The sequence below is a fragment of the Pelmatolapia mariae genome, linkage group LG2, assembly GCF_036321145.2.
Source record: "Pelmatolapia mariae isolate MD_Pm_ZW linkage group LG2, Pm_UMD_F_2, whole genome shotgun sequence".
NCBI classification, from domain to species: domain Eukaryota; kingdom Metazoa; phylum Chordata; class Actinopteri; order Cichliformes; family Cichlidae; genus Pelmatolapia; species Pelmatolapia mariae.
This window is the reverse complement of record NC_086228.1, coordinates 22735265-22760942: the sequence shown is the minus strand read 5'-3', so window position 1 is coordinate 22760942 and position 25678 is coordinate 22735265. Positions and strand designations below refer to the sequence as shown.

At 38.8% G+C, this 25678-nt stretch overlaps 1 protein-coding gene across 1 annotated transcript in view; it reads right to left on the bottom strand.

Moving 5' to 3' along the window:
* Positions 1 to 25678, bottom strand: part of drp2 (dystrophin related protein 2) — a 73557-nt gene that overhangs the window by 24302 nt on the left and 23577 nt on the right. Inside the window, exons 3-11 of the mRNA XM_063494842.2 lie at positions 22141 to 22261; positions 21445 to 21556; positions 18332 to 18488; positions 14637 to 14783; positions 8207 to 8285; positions 6259 to 6319; positions 3913 to 3974; positions 3326 to 3400; positions 1793 to 1994 (exon numbers count right to left, since the gene is read on the bottom strand). Coding sequence (XP_063350912.2) covers positions 1793 to 1994; positions 3326 to 3400; positions 3913 to 3974; positions 6259 to 6319; positions 8207 to 8285; positions 14637 to 14783; positions 18332 to 18488; positions 21445 to 21556; positions 22141 to 22261 — 1016 coding nt within the window. The remainder of the gene's footprint in view (positions 1 to 1792; positions 1995 to 3325; positions 3401 to 3912; positions 3975 to 6258; positions 6320 to 8206; positions 8286 to 14636; positions 14784 to 18331; positions 18489 to 21444; positions 21557 to 22140; positions 22262 to 25678) is intronic.

Genomic DNA, 25678 nt, shown 5'->3' with positions numbered 1-25678 from the left:
CTAGACCACTACAGTCAAATGGAGTATTCATTCCTCTATTAGATTCAGGGCTGAAATTAGAGCACATGGGGACAACTGGCTGTCAACTCCTCTCACACACTTTCTGCTGTGTACCACATGCCATCTTCAATATGTACCCCAGCGCTGCTCTTCAGGCGACACTTCACTCCTACTCACCTTGCTAGTGCGGCATGTCTCTAGAGGACACATGTATGCTGCGATATACTGTAGGACACATTTCACTGAAAGAAAACGACTGTAAAAATGGTCACGCAAACATACACACACCTCATTCACATTCCCTGCTGCTATCTATTGGAAAACAAAAAGCAATTACCGGAATTTATTCAGAGGGTAAAGTCTCTGATTGTCTCTCATTAGCAGCAAGTGGTTAAGAGCTACAGACTGCATTTACAGTCCTCGTGGGGTTATCCCTGGATTTCGGAGGCTGCTCTAAGGGGTTTCTCTTCGGAGAACAGCAGAAAATGGTCAATCAGGAACAAAGATGGGTGAGTGTTTGTGTCAAAGAGGATTTGTTTCGACTGTGTCTCAGAGGGGATGAATGGCCCTCTGCCTGGACAGTGTTATTGGAGGCTTTGTCATGATGTAGCTGTTTACAGATGTCTGTGGTTACATCAATGTGCAAACAGACTCTTGTCCTATGACAATGACAAATTGTTCAAAATAGATTTTTTAATAAGTTATGACATCACAAACAGTGACTGTGCATGCAGTGTGTACCATATTTATTTAATTTGATCAATGTTATTAAGTCTAGTGACCTGATGCAATAACAGTAGTGCTGAATGAGACCTGGCTCTGCAAAATCATGATAAAGGATTGGCACGCTGTGTATTATGGTCATCCTAAACCCATTTCAAGCCTTTAATACTATCCTGCTCATTAAGAATTGCATAAAGCATCAAGTAGTTGTAAGCAAGAATCCACTAGAGAGCAGGTGATATTCCAGATGGAAAATAAAAAACAAAAAAACATTCAACAATCTAAGTGATTTACAGTTGCTATGTGAATTAAATCCATAGAGCCCCATATAGTCAATATAAAAGCCACAGTTTTGCCTCATTCACGGATATTCAGCAACATTGTGCTTCGAGCAACCAGTGCCTATATTGTAAGGATACTGATATTTCACTGTTGATGTTTTGTTTATATGAGCTCGGCACTGACTTAAAATATCCTGAGCTGTGGGTATAATATGAAACTTTATGAGCATTATATGACAGAAATGAATGTGTCATTTCTAATAAAAATGCTGCACTGCTTTGGCTTTACACTGCATGAATACTGACCTTTTCCCTCCATACATTATTCTTCCTTGTTAATACCTGCTACCAGCATTACCCACGAGGCAACGGCACTACTGACAGTTTGGTTGGAGAGTCAGGTGTGGTCTCATATTAGTTTTGTAAGCTCACTTCTTTTAACTCCACTCCTAAGAACTTTTTAAAAAAATTATATTTGCATTAATGTTTTCAAATTGGGCAGTTTCTCCTTGAAATCCCTGATATCCACCTGCCTTATAAAACCCTTTACTCTGATTAATCAGTATAAATATAACAGAGAAATAGAAATCAGTGATAAAACATTAAAGACAGATTAACACTGGATTTAAACTTGTGCAACTACAAAGTATGTCTGCTGGTTGTGTCTACTTGATAAGCCACTGGTATATAAGAGTGAAGCTGAAACAAAGACACAGATACCTGCTGCAGTTCTTAACACAAGTAAGTTTTAATATATATTTCACTTTTGACTTTTTCAACCTACTCACCTGTCATAGACGTTGAGCAGCCAGTTGAGACACATATCAACACAAAGTGGAATGTTAACCAGGACGGACCTCTCTTCCTCCAGCTTCTCATACAGAGCTGTCAGGCCATGAATCACCTCAACCACATCCATCACATGATCTGCCTGCTGCAGCTCCTGCTCCCGGAACATCTCCACAAGGCTACTCAGTGCCACTAAATCCACTAAAAAGAACACATATTTATTTAGAGATATAAATATGGCACAATATTGTGTTATGTTTACAAGCATGTGTACATGAGCTAAAGCCTAAACATCCACATATAACGACACATGACCCCACATTCACTTTCAAACACACGTACAGTCACAGCGGGATCATCATCCACACCTCAGCAAATGAGAGCATGGGTGACAGCAGTGCTTATTCACCCTTTTTGCCCACTTAAGCCCTACCAGATGTTTCAAGAGCAGTGACACAAATTTGATTTCGCTCTTCTAAACTAATTTGATGGCCCATCCCTAAGAGTGGAGTTAAAAGGGTGTCCGTTGATGCCAGGTATAATTGGATAGCACGATAATGTGGTAGAACAGAGTGAGATAACAGTAGTATTTTAAAGGTTGGGAGGGAATCAACTTAAAATGTATTTCTTATGCAGCACTACTCAATCATTCAAGACGTGTGCAGAGAGAAAAAAGAGCGAGAATTCTGCAGTTATCAGTGCAGCCTGGCAATTAAGTTCTGTAACGATATCAACTAGTAGACCGGAGGAGTGAGAGATAAGAGAGCAGGCAAGAGAAAGGAAGTGGGAAAGTGACTGAAAGGGGGTTGTTAGAGTGCTCCATGCATGCTGAGTTCTTATTACAGGAACGTGGGATCTAGAAGGGAAAGAAGCTTGAAAGGAAGTTGTAAATGAAGGTAGAGAAGGTAGAAAAACAGGCTGAACATAAATAACTGAATAAGTGTGAAACTGGGCACTTTTAGGGATACCCAATATGAGAAGGGCTGTGGTCAGGGGAGTTCGAGTACTATACCGATGCTGGAAATGGATGAGATGTAGGGAAGAAGAAAAAGGAAGCAAGAAAGAAAGGCCATGTTGGAGGTATTGACCCTGAAGGGGCATATAATCAAGCTTCAACCATGCAGCAAAAACTAATTGCCTCCTATTATGTAACTCAAATGGACCAATTAATAGCTAATTACCCAGAATGCTAACGATTCAGGTCGTGATGAAAATGAGGAAGGGAACTGGCAGTAGAGTAGTTCTTCTGGTGGCTCTTGAGTTTTTCAGTACTTTTAATTGCTGCATTTCAAAGCTGACAGTATAGGAAAATGCAAAGAATATTTTCAACCACATTTCTATGTAGGGTACAAAAGAGCGTTGATGCTTTCGACAACCGAATAAAGAAACATGCCTCAGCTAATCATTATATCTCATTCCTGAAGAGAGCTTGTCACAGTGGATTAGTGATGGTGCAGGATAACTGTATATCACTTAACCAGCCATTTCAGCACAGCAGACAGAAAATAGCGTCGATGAAATACCGTACGTACGTCTCAGAGCCTTCTGAACCCGCCGCAGCTTCATTGCCGTTCTGTATGCTGAGAATTTGATGTTGTTCAGATCCGCTAATAGAAGGAGAGACGGATAGAGAGATTAGAGAAAACAAACTCCTCCTGCATGACTCCACTATACCATTGAGAAATTAGACATCATCTGTCCCCCCTGTTTATCACACCACTGCAGAAATCATCAGTAGTTTACTGTAATAATATTATTATCTGTCTGTGTGCATGCATGCCTTTTTCTAAGCTGAACACGTGTATCTGACAGTGGGCCTATCTCCCCTGCAAGCTCGCCGTGTCACATCAGATTAACGGTAAAATACATGATGTCGTTTAATCACAATTAATTAAAGGCTAAGCAAGAAGCAATCACAGAGCTGGCAAATTGGGCCTCGCAGGTTAATGACAGTAGCGATGTAGTCCCTAAGGTGTTTGAAATAAAGGTCCCTTAATGAGCTGTATGACAGGACCTTCAAAGCTGAAGCCCGGTGGTGCCGTGTTACTGGTTCTGCTGCAGCCCAGTGGGGTTCCTGGACGAGTGAGCAAGAGGGTGTTTTAATTGTCTCCTTACTCACCCAACGCTTGATACAGTTCTGTCATCTTTGGATGGTCCCAGCATGTTGTCTGGGCCTGATGGCTGACAGTAAAAGGGGGGGAAAAAAGGCAGAAGATTTCATTAGGAAGGCAAGAATCGAGGTACTCATTTTCAGGCCAGAGAGGTAAAATTGGAGTACAAATGAGCCAAAGGGGTAGAGTCTGGCAGGTGTGGCAGACAGCAAAAGGAGTGAGATGAAAGAGTAATAAGTAAGAGATAAAGAGGAGAAACAGAGGGCAGAATACAGTGACCATTATTTAGGATAAGACAAAAGATTGTAGGATTGGAAAGAGCAGACATCAAAAGTGATAGGTTTTGTTACACTACAGCTCTCCTGGAGACCTAATCACAGTAGCTTTAAAGACTTTCCTCAGAAAATAATATAAAATCCAACTCATATCTGCATAAAGAAAATACATTTACACTTTTCTCTCCCAAGACTAGCTCTATGGGAACATTTAAATGTAGAAAATTTAGCATCTATAAAAGAGATTCAATAGAAAGGACAAGCACAGGAAAATAAATGGGAAACTCCAAAGTAGGAAGCCTGCCAGCCCAGGACCCAGGAGGCTTTTAGGGCAGTGCTCATCGTTTTACCTGTGCGAGCACTCACTGATTGGTACCCAGTGGAGTGCTACTCAGATGCTACTTCCACTCCCACTGGAATAGTAATATAGCCCATAAAGAACTGACTAGTGAACTAAAGCAAAACCCATGAAGCTTTGTTTCAAATTATTAAGAAGACAAATACTTTTAGGAGAACAAACTGTACCAATGTTTGCAATACATATACAATAGTGTATGAACACACTCCTAAACAAACATATCCACGGTTCAATGATGAAATCTATAACACTCCAAAGATAAACAGTATTGATGAGGTAAACAGATAAATGAGTTCTTGGGCAAACAGGGCTCCCAGTGGCACAACAGAATTTCGTCTTAATCATTTAGAGCTGATCCACTCTTTAACAAATATTTGGCTAATGGGAAGCATTTGTTTCTAACCTAATGAAGGTTTATTATACTCCACGTGATGGATTTGCTTGTACAATGGATACATTATCCCAAATTGACGCAGAAAAACTAGTTTCTCTCTCTACAATCGTTCTCAAGAGGAACACTTCTGTCTGTATGGTTTGGGGGGGGGGGGGTGTTATAAGAGAGTTTATTATAGGAAAGAAATGTCTAGGCATTGGTTGGTTTTTGCAGTTAAGACCTCTTAATGCCGCCCACATCTCTCTATTTCCTTCAGTGATTCAAAAGGGCCTGGGTCTGGGCGTATGGCTGATGGCTTTTTCCCCCCAGCTGTTTTCCAGCTTATTTCTCTACCACAAAAATAGCGACAAGTGAAGAGGACATAGGCATAGCTTGAGTATGTGATTGACATGACAAGCATAAAGTGATTTTCTATTGCAGCTTTCATGTTGACTGACACTGATGTAGCTGGAGCAGATACATGTTTGTAAAAACAAAAAACCCCAACAGAAACAAAAAAACTTCCATAAAAGGAAACATCTAATATGAGCACGATATTGGAAATAAAATCAGTATGAAAATTCTGTGTGATCATGGAACTATGATGCAGGTACTCCATGTTTCACAGAATTTATTAGTTTGCTACATCTGAACAAATTGTATTCAACTGTCCTTTCTCAAAGCAGGGAACACCCAGTAACTGGGCTTTTTATAGAAACAGTTTACTTCAAGACACCCAAGTAAAATAACTTAATTCTACAATTATTTTCTACCAGATTAGTTGCAATTTGAGATGCAGTTTGGGTGATTCCCAGTCCTTGGCTATGGCCTGAGGGATCAGTGTGTAAACCTGTGTATTCCTGTCATGTAAGAGTTTTTGGTCAGCTGTTCTTAAGAGATTATCACCAGAAACTGTAAAGAGCATGTTCTGCCATTGTTAGAGATATATTTAACGCGTTGTCTCTACATAATAGTGAATGACATTTGATCTGCAAGTGTCTCCATATTTTTTCTTTCTTACTTTCTGTTGTCAGCAGAATTGCACAAAGCATTGCTGCCTTTGTCTGACGATGCATCCATCTTGCTTGAATAAACTTCTCTAGCATTGTAAATAGACAGCACTGACTAAGGCTTCTGTGATTAGTGTTCTGTAAAAAGTGAGCACAGAACATTTGGTCATACCTATGAGACCAGACGTTAAAATACTGCATCACAGGTAAAAATGCAATATGTCTACCAGCTTTGAAAAATAGCAAATGAGCCCAATTTTGATCTAACGACTTAATCTGCCGTGGAAAAAGTACATTTGCTCCGACAACGCAGACACTGACCGTGAAGTTGCACTTACTTGATGTAGTAGGGCACTTTGTTTGGGGAGATAGCACGCTCCCATGGTATCTGCACTGAACCTGTGCAAATACAGAGAGACAAAATCAATTTTGAAATAGGGATGTCATGCATGAACAGCCATTGTGCACAGTGTCCCTGTCAGCATGTCCAGACACCATATCCATTCAGACCTTCTTAACAGAGCTAAACAGGCACAGTACAGCCAAAGAGACAAGTCTATTGTGTGGGATTTCCACAGGGTATTGGTTTGTTTGGCACGGCGTAATAGAATACTGGAGGTAGAGAAGACGGTGACACGGGATGACTGTAGCATTTAACGGTCCCCTCAAACTGAACCACAGGAGGTTCAGCTAAGAATCAAAGAGAGTACAAAGACAATACCAAATAACACTCCATGTCACTGCCCATTACTGTTTAATGACATGGGACAATGCAGACCTGTGTGCTCTGTATCTATAAAACACACCAAACATTAAAATCACATTAAAAGCACTAGCACATAGGTGAAGTCAATAATTTATCATCTTGTGAGAATGCAAAATGTTGCCTTGGATCCTGGTTGTTAGTTGGACATCTACCACTCACCCTAACAACCCTTCCAAAGCAACAGCACAGTAGCAGTGGTCCTAACAACCTGCAAAACTTTTGGAACGGCTTCCATCCCAAAGCTTTTCAGATCACCTTGTACTCGCTAGAACAGGCCTGATACACGAAGGCAGCACCTGCACCTTAAAAGACCCAAAGGACTCACTGCCAACTTCTCCATGCCAGACACATCTCAGGATAGAGTCCACGCCTCAATGCGTCAGAGCCGTTTTTGGCAGCACAGGGGGGAACTACACCAGGCAGGTGGTTTTAATGTTTGAGCTGATCACAGTACACACAGATACATACCACAGCCTAAGTAAAAGTAATCATATCAGACTATAAATATTCCACTATAGGGCCTAATCATACTATGAAGACTAAATATACTCGTCTTGGCACAAGTGTAAATAATACATCATTATTTGGTAAACCTCTTTTTTTTTTTTTTTTCAAATATCTGCTTTTGGGGAAAGCTTCACTTATTCGTGTATCACACCACTTCAGAAATTGGGTGGTACTGCTAACAACTAAAACATATTAAGTGACTCTACTAGATACAATACAGTTTTCTCTAAGAATCACAAAGTAAATTATTTTGAATATTCTTAATACTTAACAGTTTTGTGTCAATAGAAATTGTGTGCATATATATGCATATCCATGTCCTATATGGAATATGAAACAAGCTGAAATATAGGCATGTTGGTGCATAAAGCCACATAGACATAAACCCAGACATCTCTGCAGGGCATAGTGGGCTGAGCTGGCAGTGAAGTAGTGCTCTATAAGCCCCAGTGTGGCATCTCTGATCCAGCGTGACAGCAGTAAATCTGGATGGGGTTGGTGAGGACACTGGAGACACACAAGTACACACCAACACTTCAGATGCACTTGCACAGAGAGATCCCTGCATCATTCAGCCTTTTCACTTCATCAGTTTAAACTAGGCAAGGTAAATCCAATTTTTCAGCCCCCTACAGCCCCACCCCCACCCCTACCTTCCCGCTACTCCTTTGTAGTCTTTGAAGAGCAGTAGGTAAAAGAAAAGACAGAATTCACAAATATGTATCTCTGCTCAAATGAGAGCAATGACTCTTGTGATGAGCTTCACCGGGAATGCTCATCACAGCAGCGTGCTAGAGATGATAAAGACAGATGCACAAAAGCCTCCCAGCTCCACCTCTAACCCAAATGCACACACAGCCCAGTGCGGGCACACACACAAACACAGCAATTAATAGTCTTATCACCATTAAACTGTAATACACCTAGGCTTCTTTTCACCTGCCTCGGCACAGGGTGGTACAGAATGGTGCAACATGAAGCACCAACTTCAAATAGCAGAAAATGGCTCTTACTGGAAAGGAAGTGCTGCGATCCGGGGCCAAAGTCTCTATGTGCATCCTGGAGCTGCTTCAGCCGCTCCTCTATGGAACCCTGAGGACACACGCAAACACACACATGCAAAGTCAAATCAAAGGGAATCGTGCTGTTCGTCCCTGCACCACAAAATCCCCACAATAGAAACGCACACACACAGACCACCTGCTTCTCCTCCATTAGTTAACTGCGGAATATAAATTATGTCTTTTTTTATCTGCTGCTCCTCTTGAAGGACTTTGAGAGCCTTTGAAGAGCACCAGGTAGGAAATGAAGACTGATATTAGAAAATAATATGTTTTGTTGAAACGAGAGCAGTAGCTTCTGGATGCAGTGTCAGTGCAGCTGGGGGGAAAAAGAGCTGAAGGAAAAGAGGATGACATGAGTGAGAGAGATAGACGGGTGCAAGAACTCACATGTGCTGGGTAAATAATCACGGAGACCGTGGAGTTGACAAAATTAAGTTTGCCACTGCCTTTGTAAAAACATTTCATCAGTTATGTTTCCCACCAAATGGGATTTAGTCTGCCTAATCCTGGTTTATTTGAAATATATTGGATTTGGCACTTGAATCATTGTCAGCTGGATGTTGAAACGCATCCTCAAACAATGGGAGGTAAATCCACTCTGTGTGAGGTAGACAGATAAATTGAGAAAAAGAAAAGAGTGGGAGACTGTTAGACTCCGAAAAGATGCACCTGCAGTGGGATATAATTTGTAAAGATAGATATATATTAAGTTAACATCTCTTGGTGTACACATATCATTGCTCCCCTACTTGAAAAAAAAAAAAAACACACACTCTGGAGTGTGATTTAAATTGGTTGGGACTAATATAGAGCACTGTCAATGTGCCGAGGAGATACAACTGCCAACTGTTCTGTGTTGTAAAATCTATTTGCTGTACAGGCAATTTGGGTTGCCATAAGGAAGACAAATGACTAAATTATCCATGATCGACAAATATTAGCAAATCAAATTTTGCTAGCGTCAGTCCAGCCAAAATAAACAGGGTACAGGATGTTGCCGGGATTTAAAATTTACCATTTTAATTAAGACAGCAAAACGTGACACAGAGAGCGAGACAAAGGAGGAGGTTTCTTCATTCATTTCAAATTAATTGAATTGAATTCAGTTTTTATTTTTAAAGCACCAAATCACATCAATAGGTACTTTATATTGTACGCTAAAGACCCTGCAGGATTGTTAGTCCTCACCAAGATACCACATTTGTGCATCCCAACTCCCTTATTTTAATACTGTGAATGCATAGAGACAGCAGATCAACTAAAGTACAAGCTAGGCAGCTCAAACAAGATTGGCATGATTTTCTCTCATTTTTAACATCTATCTCTTCAAATGTTGCTTGGGCCCTACTACAATCACAGAAAATCTGAAAGCAATCTAAAATCTGGGAGATGAATATCTGCTGGTGTCTATGGATACTCAAAATCTGTTTACCACACTGTACATCAGATAAGCTTTCATCTACCTTCATTTACCACCTAAATCAAAGACCAGAGGGCACACGAACTGTGTGGCACATAGCTGCTTCAAAGATATACGTAGCAGAAATAGTTGCTGTGAAATAACTTTTGCATGGAGACTCTTTTTACAATTTATGGACATAAATTAGGAGCAAGATAAGCCAAACCCTGCTCTTTCTTCATATACCAAATCGAATAAGAATGTAATGTAATGTAAGAATCTAATATAAGAATGCAATAATACTCAACAATGCTTCTTAAATGAGTGGAGAGGAAACACATTGTAGATTTGCATTTGATTTTGTACTTTTTGGTCATTTTTGAACACCATAATGGTAAAGAAATGGCTACATACACTTAGGTATGATTATTGATGGTTGATTCTGGAGTAAGCTTGTTAGGTTTGGCTGTGCCAGTAGGGGGAAAAAAATTTTTTTAACTGTAAAATCTTAGTGTAAGCAATTAATTAAACTGCTGATGTTTAAATTCTGGTTATGACGACTTTCTCTTTGGGTCTCAGTAGGATTTGAAGATTTCCAGTGGTCTCACACCATCTTTAATTTTTGTACAGGTTGTGGTTCCTGTCAGCTTCATCAAGCCATAACCTCCCACTTGTACTGGGACAGTTTGGAGCCAAGTGGAAAGTGATTGGTGATGAGAATTAGCACCTCTAAGTGGGAAAGGGAGGAATTTTGTGGAAGAGTTCTGGTATCTAGGGATGGTGTTTATGAGTAGGGGTAGACTGATGTGGGTAATTGTCAAACAGACTGGTAAAGCATTTGCAGTGATGCGGCATAAAGCAGTATAATGTGAATATTTAATCGCTTTTGTAGATTAGGCAACCCAATCTGAATAGCACGGCTAGAGGGTAAACCATCGATAGTTTGTAAATGGTTGTGAGTTAACACTACTGAGCACTGCTGCAATCTAAAGCCACCTGTCAGAGTTAGCACTTTCAGCATGTTTTTTTGCATGTTTATTGAGGGTGAAAAAAGCTGCTTTGTGTGGACCTCATCTCTCCCTTTAGCCTCTTGTTTTATTCCTGTCACTAGGGTAATGCTAGCTGTGACAATGGATGACTGGGGTTTTTAGCACGTGTGAATGTTTTAAACAATCATCTAAATTTCTCTCATTAACTCTTATTAAAGAAAAATACATCTACAGCAGAAGTGGTGTAGGCTACTAAAGTATATAAATAAAGACTCTGTGGGAGTATCTTACTGGTTTGCAAGCAAAGGCCAGTGAACTTAATTAGTTTAACTGAATTAGTATCTTGGATCAGCCACTAAAAAGACATATCACAACGGCATGGTACCTGATAACAAAGTACAAGCTTTGTCTTACACCCACACATCCACTGCTTGTATTACTGATTCTAGGGAGTATATTCTCTACATTAAAACATGTCTGCACACAAGTTCACATTTTTCCGGAGAGCTATTTTTGAAGCTTTGTTGCGTCATCTACCCACCTAATCTGTTTGGTTCTGAGTCTCATTGTTCACTGATAACACATTTAAAATTTAACCATATTTAGGATTACATGCTTAGAATTAGTATAAGGGGTTGCTTGAAAGCATTTCAGTGACAGTCTATAGTATTGTAAGCATCACTTAAACAAGTGGAAAACCATTGAGTAGTTGTGGAAATGCTACATTAAGGTGCATGAAAGGGAAAAAGTTAAGGAAACAACACAATCATTCAGAAAAATCATATTCACCCTATATTACTGCACAAAAAAAGGGAAAAAAAATCATGGAAGTTGAACTTATTTTGACGAGATATTTCTGTACCAACATGGTGGGTGGACTAACAGACAACCATTGCCATAGAGCATCTACCTACAAGTTTTCAGGCTAGTTATTGAGAAAATCTTTAGAAAGCACTGACACATGATTCTTACAGGCTGCATTATTATTGTTTATTTGCTATTTCTTTCAGTCCCACAGAGCCTGGAAAAAAAATCTCTTGCTGACAAATCAAAGGCTCGGCTTCTCTATAGTGGTCTGTTCTGTTTTGTTTTGTTCTGTCCATGAAGTGCTCAGAGCCACGGATGCAATCTGAAAGTCACACTGAGACAAGTCACAGCGAGCGTGCAAAGTGGGTACTAGGAATTAACTTCTAGGAATAGTTCAACAGACACTGAAAATCATCATGCTCAGAGTGGAGACAGCTCATGAGGAAACGAGGCTGGAGTGGCAATCATCATGTCAGGGTGTGGAAGAGGTGTCATGACAGTTATCTAATGGGAAGGTGATGTTCTCACAAGAGATGCAGTGAAAGCTGAGAGGGTTTTGTTGTGCTTGCAGGAGTGTTACTAGGTTACTGATGGTGGGTAAAGCCTGTGCTTGAAAAACACTGCAGTTAAAGTAATGCACAGTAGATAATGCATCAACTAAGCATTCTGCTAAGCACTGAGAGGAAGCCAAGCTCAGTTCAATTTTTAAAGGGGGTTAAGAGTAAGTGCTTTCATGGCACTGATGAATTACCCTCTTCATTTAAGTGCATGGGTTCAAATATATGTTCATCTCATTGGTGCACTGATGTACACTCACTGCACTTTTCCTATTAGAAACACCACCAGATGGATAAAGCTGCTGTATGCGGTCAAGACAGACTCTGTTGTCATTGGTACATTTCTTACCAATTGTGCCCTACACTGACGTGATTTTATCACATAATATTCTGCAGATTTATGCTATGAATCCATTCTACCACAATGGCACTAAAATAACTATAACCATGCAGAATATTGTTATAACAATATAGAATACCATTAGTACACATTAGCTTGATGGCTGGCTTGGGTAAAGGCTGTGACACCACTGACAGACAGCTAGAGTGAAATGGAGCATTAGAGTGAATAAAATTATAGATTTCTCTAAATGTGAAAATCGCGGCAAATATTTGCGATCATGTGAGGACAAAAGTCTGGTAAAATATATAATTTAAAAACAGAAATGTTCCATATTGTTTTACATTCTTCCTTATAATGTTGTTTCAGTTCATTTAAGTTTGCAGGCATTTGTTTATGCACAGCTCCTTTAAGCACAGCATCTCAATCAGGTCGAGGTCTGGACTTTGACTGGGCTTATGCAAAAGAATGGATGAAAATGATTAAAAATCAAGGTAATGCAAATTTGCTGCTGTTCTTGGGAACATTGTCCTGCTGCATGACATGATTTTGACACATTTGACTCAAGAATCCTTGGCTATACAGAGGAGGTCATATGCAACTCAGTCATATGCAAGGTGCCCAGGTACTGAGCTTGGACTGGTAGTGCTGGGATGCCCACCTCTGGCATTTAGTTAACACGCACAGGAGCGCTACAGACCAGGAAACTGTCAAAACCTCTGCTGTAATAGAGGACGTCACACTTCATTAAGTGCTGCTAATCATGTGCTTTTGATTAGCAACACCTGGCTGCTATATAATTAATATAACAAAAAATAGAAGCTATGAAACCTGCGATTAAAAAAAGGCTGTATTTCAACAAGAAGGGAATAATATATAATGGAGAGGAGAAACAACGCCACAAATTAGTCAGTATTTTACAGCAGGAGTGTTGTTTTACTTTTTTTTCCTTCTTGTTTTATGATTGATTTCACACAAAAGACAAAGTCACTGTTAATGAAAAAATTATACACTAAAAATAAAAGAAACAATACATGTTTTAGGAAGTCCCCCTAAGGTTTTAAAGCTTCTTAAGAGGTTTTTTAACCTCCTCCAAGTGGGTAGGAGGCACTCATTACTTTTTTCCTATTGTTATGTCTTCAATTATAATGCTTTAGGGCTCTTAAGCTTATGAAGGTTAGGAATTACTCTAAATAATTGTGACCATTAAACATATTTAATAACAAAATGTATCTAAATTTCTACTCATTTGCTTAGTTTGAGCTCCCTTAAAAAGAGAGAGAGAGGGGAACAAAGAAAAAACGAGCTCATCACAGGAATGAAATGCCATTGGAAAAACAACAGATGTTCATAAAGCAGGTTAATATTGTGATTAGTATGTCAAGGCTGCTGGGATTTGATACATTTACATGCTCCCAATGCAAATCCAACATTCATTCAGCCAAGTTTATATACTATTAGTACGAGTTTTGAAACTGATTTTTATTCTGTGGGAAAAGAAAGACAAAAACCAACGTCACTGCAAAAATAACAGAGAAGAAATTAAAACTTCAAGCGCAACTTAGTTTCATTTAACGCATTCTATAAATATTCTACATTTAGACCTTAAGAATGTTTTATTTTCCCTGAGATTTATAAGCAATAAGCCATAACTTTGTATACAGACGGTGAAAACAGCTAAATAGACTGCCTCTAAAGCTCAAAATACACTTACCAACACATCCAACCAGCTTAATAATTTAAGGCAGCTTTTCTATGAAACTCATACACAAAAAGTAATGTATAATGACACTGTACTCTGTTGGCTGTGGATTTTTTAACTAATCAAATAGCTATATTTCTCTATCCAGTTTTTTCACTTAGATTTGATCTAATCTGACATATTTTCCCAAACAAACATATTTTCTAAAATTTTATACTCTTTCTTTAAAATTACCAATCTTGTGATGTTGCTATCCAGTGGCTTTAACCGTTCTGTGAGTTAAGTGAGAGACACATCCTTGATCTTTCAGCCTGCAAACATACTCTGATCTTCCTCTTAAATGGTATGAAAACTCTTCATCACGCACACGGCCCCTCATCAATGTCCAAAAGCACACTGCTGTTCTTCACAAGCTCAAAAGATGTGTAAAACATAAAACAGTTGGAAGCCAGAAGTATAGACACCATTAAAAGCCCAAGCATTGCACATGGAATCACTCTCTTATGTCCTCTTTGAATGTGACTGCTGCACAACCTGCTGCTGAATGAGTCAAACAGGCACTATGGACCCAGTAGTGAACTCTACCTGAAGCACTTTCCATCTGCTGTTGAGATGCTCCAGGGCACGGGCATTCTCCATCGATAAATGGACGTCAGAGATTGCCAGCTGGTGGGCCAGATCATTAATGTGCTTCATGCCCTCTTTCACCTGGGTCAGTTCCTCCTTAAATAACTGGATGGAGCATGAGCGAGGACAAGAAAAACAGAGGACCACAGGGAGTTGGACGTAAACAGGAGTAGTGGGAAAAGAGAGGGGGGAAACAGATTAAATACAAAATATTGAACAACATCAGACATAGATGGAATTATAGCACAATCCAGAAACATCCAGTCTGGACCAACTACATTTAAATTAAATTTTTAAAAAAAATCAATGGAAACTTGATCTGTTATAGCTTTCTGGTCTGTTTTAGAAAGAATTTGGCAGAAAGCCTTGTTTTAATGTCTTAAGATCAGAGGAGAGAACGTACAGTACTGAAACTGAACCAGCCCCAGCCCCTATTTATAGTGTGTAAACTGGGAAAACCAGAAAATCTGTAAAATAACTAAGATGGAATGTGAGTACTTCACCAGTTTATGCATGCCAGTGTCCCGTGCATTTTGCATTGTTGGTCATATGCCTTTGGTATTCATGATTTTGTGTGAAAACATTTGCTTTAGATTTTTTAGAAGCTTCACAATCCCAAATTTAACCTAAACTCTGTTTAAATGTGAAAATGACTATCAAAGGCAAACAAAATAAAAAGAAAAAAACTGTATAAAGTTTTCCTGATTTAGGCCAGTCAGAAGCGACTGGTACCATCTGAATGGTTGCTCGTAGTACTGTGCAATATTTCAAAATTTGGTATTGATATGATACCAAATAGATACAAGCAGAGATGCGTTACTGCCCATCCCATCCACTGCCCGATTACTTTTTCAAGTAACGAGTAAAGTAAGGGATTACTATCGCAAAAACGGTAATTTGATTACCGTTACTTTCCCGTAGGAACGCTGCGTTACTGCGTTACTAAAACCGTGAGTTTTTTGCGAGAATGTCTCATGACAGTGACGTAAGCGAGTGCGACGTTCGTGACAACAGCTGTGTGCAGATCAACAATGGATAATATATCGAATGTGGAGAGAGTATGAGCGTGCAGCGTTTAAAGCGTGGAAGTACTGACCTTACTTTGAGTTTTATTCCATAAAAAGTGACAAAAACATTAGCGTCCGTTGTGCGTGGGAAGAAAACTTCTTTTTACAGCGAAAACCCCCCCCCCCCCAAACTTGCAAGCAAGCACCGAGTGCGCTACAACGTAATGGGAAATTCACAGAGAAACTCGCGGATTCTTCAACTGACCGCTGCGGCACACCTGCACCAGGGCACACCTCCGCCTACCCCACTCCTGCTTTACAGGTGAAAATAGAGCAACAGGACCGCTAGTCTTTGATTTTATTTATTTTCTGCTGTGTTTTACTTGCATCTATTTGAAAGAGTGAGTGTTTACACTCACTCTTTCAAATAGATGCACACTTTATGCCAAAAATTTATTTTATGTGCTGGAATGTGCAGAAAATAGGTTTAAATGTTAAACAAATTTCTTCCAGTCAGAAAATGTTGCATATAATTTAATTTTTGCTTGATGCATAAAGTTAAAAGATTAAAACTAATAAAACAAGTTTTAAAAAGAGACTTTTCCATTTGATTACATTTTGTGTGATGGATTATGCAGAAAAAGTAGAATTGGGCTGAAAGATCTATTGCTTTATCACCTATTCAGGTTGTAAATCGTGTTTTTAAAATGTAACTAAGTAATTAATTACTTTTGAAAATAAGTAATCAGTAAAGTAACGGGATTACTTTTGGGGGGAAGTAATCAGTAATTAGTTACTGATTACTTTTTTCAAGTAACTTGACCAACACTGGATACAAGGCCACTATCCTAAAGGTAGCTTACATAGGGGAGAGCAGAGCATATGAAATGAAAGCACCATTAATTTTCTAAATCCCAATACATTTTCATGACCATGATTGTTGCTTTCCACCATTAATTAGTTAAAACAATAAAGCACACATTTCACACTTTTTCATGTGTTTTGAAATATGGTTTTTGTAGATCTGGAGTGGAAATACACTTGGCCAGAAAGTACTTTGGGTCAACTTCTGTTGTTTTCAAAGTGCTATATAAACAAAATAGTCCAGGCATTTTCATAGTTCACGTTTGCTTCATTTATTTTTTTTCCAACTTCAATAAAATAATTCATTTATCACATTTCAGTGGGATGAATGTATTCAGTCTATAGGCAATCATTCTGCTACAGTAACAACAATGATGAACACTAATCCTGTGAAAGTTAGCTAATGCTGAAGATCAACACAAGTAATAACTGAAACATCACTTTCACCACTGCCCGCGTGTTCTTTGCCTCTCTAAAATACAACTACTTGTCTGCAAGCGCTCGTCACTTTACACAGTGAAACATGGTGATTGCAGCTGTAAGTTAAACTTTTACTTTGAAGGCAAATGGTTCATTTTCAGTTTTCTTCACCCTTTTCACAGTTGCAGACAAGTCGATACCTTCCATGAAAACTATGGGCAATCTGCTCACAAGCCAGTGTTTTTATTTTGTTGACCAATCATTTCTCAGAATACGCTCAATTGCTTCTTTTGATGTCAGAAAATTAATCCCTGAACCTCTCAAAATATGCTACCCCAGCAAAAATGAAGAGTTAATAAAAATCATTGGAATCTATGCTAAAATATGAAAAACAGTAAAAAAAAAAAAAGAAAGAAAGAAAGAAAGAAAGAAAGAAAGAAAGAAAGAAAAATTCTGATATTTTATTTTTACTTTTACAAATTATGTAAGTATTTCTTTTTCATGCAAGAAGAGTTATTAAAATCTTTTTTTTTCAGTTAGGATGTATATAATATAAAAATTATATTTGGATTTTGAGTGTTGATCAGATGAAACAAGACTTTTGAAAATGTAACTTTAGGATGTGTGGAATGTAGAATAGATGCTGCAGATCTACTCTACATTTGAATGCAAAAGTGTCTAGTGTACTTTTATAATTGCATCCTGTGTGCATCCATGTGTCTGTTTTTGTATGTGCATGCACCCATGTGTAAGCACAAGGGAGTAAAGGAGTACAGATGACGCCAACTGACAAGCCTGCCCTAAAGACTGAGCTGAACATGTGCTGGCTGTGACAGGAGTCCAAACAGTGACATAATTATTGTGAAGTGCCCTCGCTTCTAATGAATAGCGCCGCACGATTACAGGCAGCGGCAACAGAACTCAGTACTCTATAATGACTAAACCAATGACCTGTCATTTGTTTAACAACATCTATTCAGCTGAGATTTGTAACCCCTGCCACATCGCAGTGTCATTTTGAAGGGCCTTGTCATCATCTGTCAGATTACAGCCTTTCTGGCAGGAATGTGCATGCAGGCAACAAAAAACAATCACTTTAAAGGTACACAGCTTGAGATCACCTATTTATGCAGGAGGATCGCATAATTGTGGTTTTTAGAATTAAAAAAAAAAAGCTGGATGTCATTTTTTTGATGTTTGTTTGTGACATGTTGTAGTGTCACAATGTGTGCTTTTTCAGAGATAGCCAGAGGCGATAATCTCAAAGGAGACAATTAGGTTACTCTACAGGTAAACTCAATTTAGATCAGTGAGGCACAGATAAGAGAAAAATAGAGCCGAGAGTGTACTGCAGATCGGTACCTTGGTAGCATCTATGTGGTCCTGCAGAGAGTCAATGAAGAGGTCTCCAACAGGCTCCCAGGCATCCCTCACCCCCTCTGCCTGCTCTAAGGCCCCTGCCAGCTCTTCCATTGCAGCCTGGATCTGAAGAAGACGCTCCAAAGTCCTTTCCATATGTCTGGAGGTTTTGTAGAATATGCAACTTTTTAAAGTTAACTACCTGATCAATTAAAATCTGGAATCAGTGTGAGGAAATAAATCAATCAAAATCCATGAAGCATGCAGTGAAACAACCCATTTATCCAAATTTACAGGCTGTCATTTCAATAAGGCAGTGTATATAAATATATATTTCATTCCACCAGTTCTAAATGGCTTTTGTGCAAAAACAAGTTTCGATATAGAGAAAAGTGAGCTCTGAATTTTCATGACTTCAAACCTTGATAAATGTGTTTTCATAATTGTTTCTGTAATGGATTATAGCTGCCACATTTTGTAATCAGGTTATGGTAATTGTATTACATGAAATATATTGCTACATAAACCTGCTTTGGAGGCACACACACACACACACACACACAGTCATGGGAAGAAACAACTCTTGGCTTTAAAACCATAAAACACACACACACAGGCATTGTTCTGCTGTATGATCTTCTTTTTTGATAAAATAAAAAAGTTTTATTATAAATATACACCAAAATCTCATTCTTTGAAACAAACACAGTGAAATTAATTTACCAGATTAATTGCTCTTTGAACCTTTTCCATTTCATTTTTTACCTACTTCAACATAATTTACAGAGCTCATTTTCTCTTATTGCTAAATTTCTAAACACAATCAGTTTCTAAAACTTTAATCTATAATGGGAGTCACAGCTGACAAAGGTTAACCACAACTACAAGACAGATTTAATTTCTTAAACATGATTCAGAAATTCAGAAATGATCTAATTTAACCAATAGCAGAGTAAATTGACACCAACAATGGGTAGAAATCATCTAAGATGAAAGGAAGAAAAATGTGAAAAAATTGTCTTGAAAAATTAATTATTCATTTTCCAGGTTTCTATTTCACATTTATACCTCCATACAATTATATACTCACAGGCCACTTCATTAGTTACCAGCACGGGGTGTAACGTGCTACGTTTAACATCAGAAGACGTTTACAGTACGGCCCTAAAGGAAATGTTCTGCATAGCTTGGTTGGAACAAATGGTTATTTGAGTTATTATTGCTTTCCACTCAATTTAAGCCAATCTGTCCATTCTCTTCTGACCTCTGTTATCAACAAAACATCTTCTCTTTTTCTGATGATTCTTTGTAAACACTAGAGATGGTTGTGTGGGAAAATCACAGTAGATCAGCAGTTTCTGAAATACTAAGACCACCAGATCTGGTGCCAGATCACTTAAATCACCTTTCTTCCCCATTTCCTCTGATGCTTAAATTAAATTTCTGAAGGTTATCTTGACCATGTCTAAATATACTCAGTTAATTGCATTAATAAGCAGTTAAACAGGCGGTTCAGACGAAGTGTACTAACAATCTGCAACGATCACAATCTCGAATATTTGCTGTATATTACATGTAGATTTTATTTTTGCAGATTGCACAGTATGCCCTGAACATTGTATTGTAATGAATGTTCCATGCTGTTTTTACAGACTATGGTTTTCAGCATCGATTAAATTATTTTTTAAAAAAGAAAGAAAGTAATTGCCACATGGCTATGATGACAAAAAACAAAAGCCAAGAACACTTGCTAGATATGGTCTGTGGACCCTGATTAAGACTTAGAGTTTATGCCAGTTTGCTTGAAAAATAAACTTAACATATCACTCTACCTGAAGATCGACTGTCTTAGTAGTTTTCTGTGGTAATACTTGCACTACATGATATCTACTTCTCTTTTATCTCTTTTGGTTTAGTTTTTTTTTGTTTTGCTTTGTTTTTTTAATGAAACAATTTTATTATTTGATGTTTGGTGTTCGCAGAAGTGTCGGGGGTTTTGTGAATGTAGTTTGAAAATTGTTTTTTGTGAATAATTGAGAAATGGGAAATGGTTTCAACCAATCTGCCTAAGTAATTCTGAGAAACTGTAATATAATTATGACAAATATGCATTTCTTTTTCCTTTTTCCATTAACTCCATTCCATTATCTCTCTCTTTATCTGTCTTGTTCATTACACATAGACTACAGAGTACACTGCGCGGACTCACAAAAGCAAAAAGAATAATCACATATGCCACACCTATCATTTATATTTAATCATAAGCGAGCTTTAGTCACTCTTCATGACTAAAAGAAAAATAAAGTAATGAATAGCAAGTTGTCTAATAGTTTCACAGGCACAGAGAATTTGTTTTATTCACTGAAGTTTTATCATTACTAGTTTAATTTAAAAACACTAATTACTAAAATTGTATTGGCAAGGCCTGCAGAGGACACAAATACTTATATTCTGAAGAAAGATCTAAAAATAATTTTCCTTGTACTCAACTTGATTAAAAATTATGACAGACAAAGAGTACAGAGTCCCAGTGGTGGAATAAATGAAGGGACGAATAATAACCCAGTAAATCTACAGCGTACTTGAATAGAAGTATATATGAATTATCAGCAAAATGTGCTCATCATACTAAAAACTGGCCAGTGTGAGCAACATTATATTGATTGAATTATGGAATGTGTAAGAAGGCTTTTACTACTGTATCGGGTAAGGATTAAGCCAAAAAAAAAACAAAAAACCCAAAACAGTTCTACTACACTATCTTGAATTCCTCTAATCTTTCTTTAATCTCTTGGGGGGCTTAATCAATTATTTAAACAGAACTAAGTTCAGAGGCTAAATGTATCTTTGGTAAATTTTCTAGCAACTCCTAGATATCTGAAATACGACAAGCTGTCAGATAAATGCGGTAAAGTAAATTTTACCCTGGATTTTGGTGGAAGCAGAAGGTGCCATCCAGTGGGAATACTAAAGCACAAGTATTTCAAATTTGCAGTTAAATAATCCTGATAAATTATAGTAAACAATCCCAGTATGGTTACTTTTCACCAGTTCAGAAACCACCCTAAATCAGAACAAGACATTTTATATATATATTACAAATAAAAGAGTCTAACCTGTGGCGGTCCACACAACGTGCTGTCAGTTTTTCCCACAGGTCACTGGCTACGTTCGCCTGCTTCCATACAGAGCGGCTCACATTCAAGATCCGCCGGCGTGGAGACACCTCTGTGGAAGATGGAAGAGGTTTGATGGGGTCATGCAGAGGTAACAGCATAAAGGTGCAAAGGAAGAAGTAATAAACGGGAGCATACAGAGAAATAACAGTGAAGCATACGAAGAAGTAACGGTGAAGAGAAGAACGGGGGGTTAGAAGTCAGCCAAGAGAAGAGTAATGATTTAAGAAGGATGACATATCAACTCGATGAATAGAAACAGGGAAAGAGAAAGGCAGGGGGCAGCTAATGTTGGGGAACACAGTAAGGTTGATTGCTACAGTATTCCCCCAATGAGCAGCCAGAGGTGAGAGCCAAACACTACAAAGAGGATGTGACCGTGGAGAACCAGAGGAGCATGCTGTATTATTGATCTGAGCAGATGGTACTTTAGAGGTGGTGAACTAGAGCTAATTGGTCCTGACCCACACATTTTCCCTAAACTCAGTGTGACACGAGAGGACGGATCACTGCTAATAACTACTAATGGAACGTTTCACCTGCATGGGTCCTACCAAAGGAACTCAACTGAGGGGGTGTATGAGTATGACATTTTGGCTGGAGCAGCAGTTGGCACAGCCGATGGAGGGAGCAGACCTTTTCCATCGGTCAGGGTCTCCTCGGGCTCCTGGAAGGGGTGCTGAGCCAGAAATGCCTGGGCAGACTCCAAGACAGAGTAGATAAATGGCCCACGGGACTTGACATCCTCCATGAATGCCTGCAGGGATACAGAGAGGGCGATGGAAAAATGTAAAACTATCTCCAAACTTAAGTGCTTTTTCCTCAAAGGACAATGAGGAAGACATGGCCGCAGTTGAACCTGCATCTACTCTCAGAGCATTCTAATGCTTAATTATGCAAAATAAATCATCAAATAACTGAAATATTATTATTTTTAGAACATATTATTTCAGTTATTTGATAAATGACATTAATCACTAATCATTAGTTTTGGTTTGTAACCTCTGGGCTCTTAAACTGCTTTTTTGAAGTTGTAATGTCAAACTTTTTCTGGCTTAGTAAAAAGTAGAGATAGATTGGATATCGGTCCAATGGTATTAGGCATCAGAGACAATGAGCAGATGCATGGTTCATCTATTCAGTTCAGGTCTATGTTGTTCTGTGTTTACTTTGCCATGTGACAGTAGCTGCTCTCAGCAGAGCTAGCATCAAGGAAGTGAACAGCAGGGGGACAGCGGTTTAGAGGTATATCACAGTTTTCTATCTTTGCGAATGGTTTTTACTTAAACTTTAAACTGTGATCAGAGTGAATTGACATGACTCAAAAACATCCAGCGATGACAATGGTTGTTAATTTACTTTCACTTTCATCATGTTCACTCATAGATTTTACCCGAGGAGCTAGAAGGTCACTGGTTTAGTGTAACAGTTGTTGGTAAGCTTTTACCACACTTACAGTAATATACTGTGTTGTTGTCAGTGCCATTAATTATTATTTCACTAGTGTGAAGAGAAAAAGGGAGAATCTACTGTGGCTGTAAATGACAGCAGTTTGTACCCTAATGTCTCTCACTTTGATCTGAAATACAACCAGTGTAGTCAGTCTAGTTGCTCCTTCAGCTACTGGTACTTCTCTATTTTCTCATGCTCCTTCTTTCTCATGTTGCTGTCTGCTACAATTGCATCTCTTACAACTGCAGTCTTCTTCTCATTGTCAACCACTTCTATGTCTGGTTGACTGGCCAACAGCTGCTTGTCTGTCTGGACCTTGAAGTCCCACAGGACCTTCGCCCTGTTGTATGCAATCACTTTCATGGTCTCCCATTGGGAATTGGGGACTTCTAACACACATGCACCACAAATGTTCCTGTACACTACGCTAGAAAATCTCAGTCACTTGGTTGTACCTTCCAGTGTGTGCTGTCCCAGCTGACATATACATGTTAGACTTTCCTGTTCTAACAAGAACCTGTGACTGATGATCACCTGAGTGAAAAAACTCATGCATACAATATAATGAGGTGATGTTTCATATAGAGAATTTCAGATTAGTTAACTGTCAATATCAAAAACACGACCGATAAGCTGCACAAGTACGGAAAACATAGAAAACTAGTTGAGGTACACAACACTATCCTTAAGTAACTATAATCTACTAGTCATACCAGACCAAGGATTTTTTGAATGCAAGTCAAACAACTTTTATATGCCATAAAAATCATCCAAACCACAAAATAGAAAGAAGTTTACATAGTAATAATCACCAGCTGACAAGTCTACCCAAGCCTAATATCAAAATATCAGTAAAACCGACTCTATTTATTTATCATTTTAAATTAAATTCATTTGGATTTACTTAAGATACTCAATAACAGGGCAACTTTGAGCAAAGTTATTTAAACATATCTGAAATCTGGATGTTAGAGATAAAACTTTATGAAAGTTTCTCTCTGTGAAACCACCAGTGGAACAAGTAAAAATGTAGCAAGAAACCCTCTGAGTATACTGGTTAGAGCAAGGGTGTGTTTGACGTCTATGAATTTTTTACTTGGTGAGAATAAATATTTTATTTTTTCTTTCAGAGATTGCATAACCTTCCTTAAAGATTACAACATGCCATACAGGTGGTTTAGCTAACCTATTTAAGAAACACTAAATGGCGTACATAAAATTAACTTGCTCAAATGCATGGGTTACTTAACACAATCACTAAACACACATAAATACACACACACACACACACATTCCAGTGAAGTTACACGGCTCTCTGCTTGTGATGAGAGCCCAGGGCGCATAGGAGATCAACTCTACTGGGTGCACTGGTCATCTGCCCTTCAAGCACAGAAGAGCCAATTAGCTCAAGAGCTCAGCTCCACTGGGTCACATTCAACAGTACTCACTATGCAAATTACAGACAAGGAGTTCAGTGTGTAATGCAAACACATATACACACCTTCACTATTACTGAGGAGATAGCCAGAGCCTTCCTGGGGCCTCAAAGAAAGCCAACGTGTCAACCTTCTCCATTCTTCTGCACTAATCTTTGTTCTGTTTAAAACATAGCGCAGGTGTGAGAATTAATGCCAGGGATATTTCCTCTCTTCAGAGTAATTTATTTAGGTGAAGCCAATGTTCTCAATCCTCTTACGGTATAAAGAGATTACATTTTCAGCTAAAAATCTACATTACTAGCTGGAATTAGCAGTGCTGTGAGCCACTGCAGTGACAGTGTTTCAGTGTCTATGAAAATCCCCAGGACCAGAGCCCGGCAGGCCTGATAACAGGCAGCGAGTAGAGTGAAACAGAGAGCCCCAAATGAAACACCAGCAAACACCGGCCGCCACCATGCAAACATCCAAAAGTGTGGCACGACAGGGAGCTGCAGCAAGAGATAAGATTCCCAGTGCAACAGTCTTGAAGAAAACCTGCTTTCTGTCTTTTTCCTCTTCCTCTCTCACACTCTTTCTCCAAGCACAAATTCCCTCCTTAACCTTTCATTCTCGCCTCGCCTCCTTCCTTTCCTTTACCCACTTTTCATCCTCTCTAGCTCTCTATTCTTTCCGTCGTCTCTTTAGCTGCTTTGCTGCCCAAAGAGGAGCTGAGCCATGGATTCCCTGAGCCAGCTGTCATGTTAAAACTTTAATTCCAGCTAAATTTCACACTCAGAGGCTTCATCTTTGGTTGAAGGAACATTAAGAGCGAAGCCTTCAGATCAGATTAAGATACATAATGCATGCCGTAGAAAAAGTCAGGGGGAGGAAATGACTTCATTGACTTGGTCTAAACATTTTGACTCCCTTTACTCATCCCGGATGCTCCTTTTCTATGTGCTTCTGACAACACAGAAGTAGATGAATTTTCATTTCATTTTCCTTTTGCAGCTGCTGCAGACACACAAAATCCTTTCCAATGCCAAATTGCTCAGTCGTCCCAACACCAAAGCACGCACAGCCATACACTATTTCCCCCAATACGTATCTTACCCTTCTGTCACTGCCCCAAATATACACACAGCAAATATGCTCCCAAGCCAGGGCTCATGCAGATGTAGAGACACACATACACAAGTGTAATACAGTGAGAACTCCACTCACACACAACAACATCAGAATAAATCCACTTAAGATCAATAATTCACATTTCTTAAAACGCTTTAATTCTCTATAGAAAACCG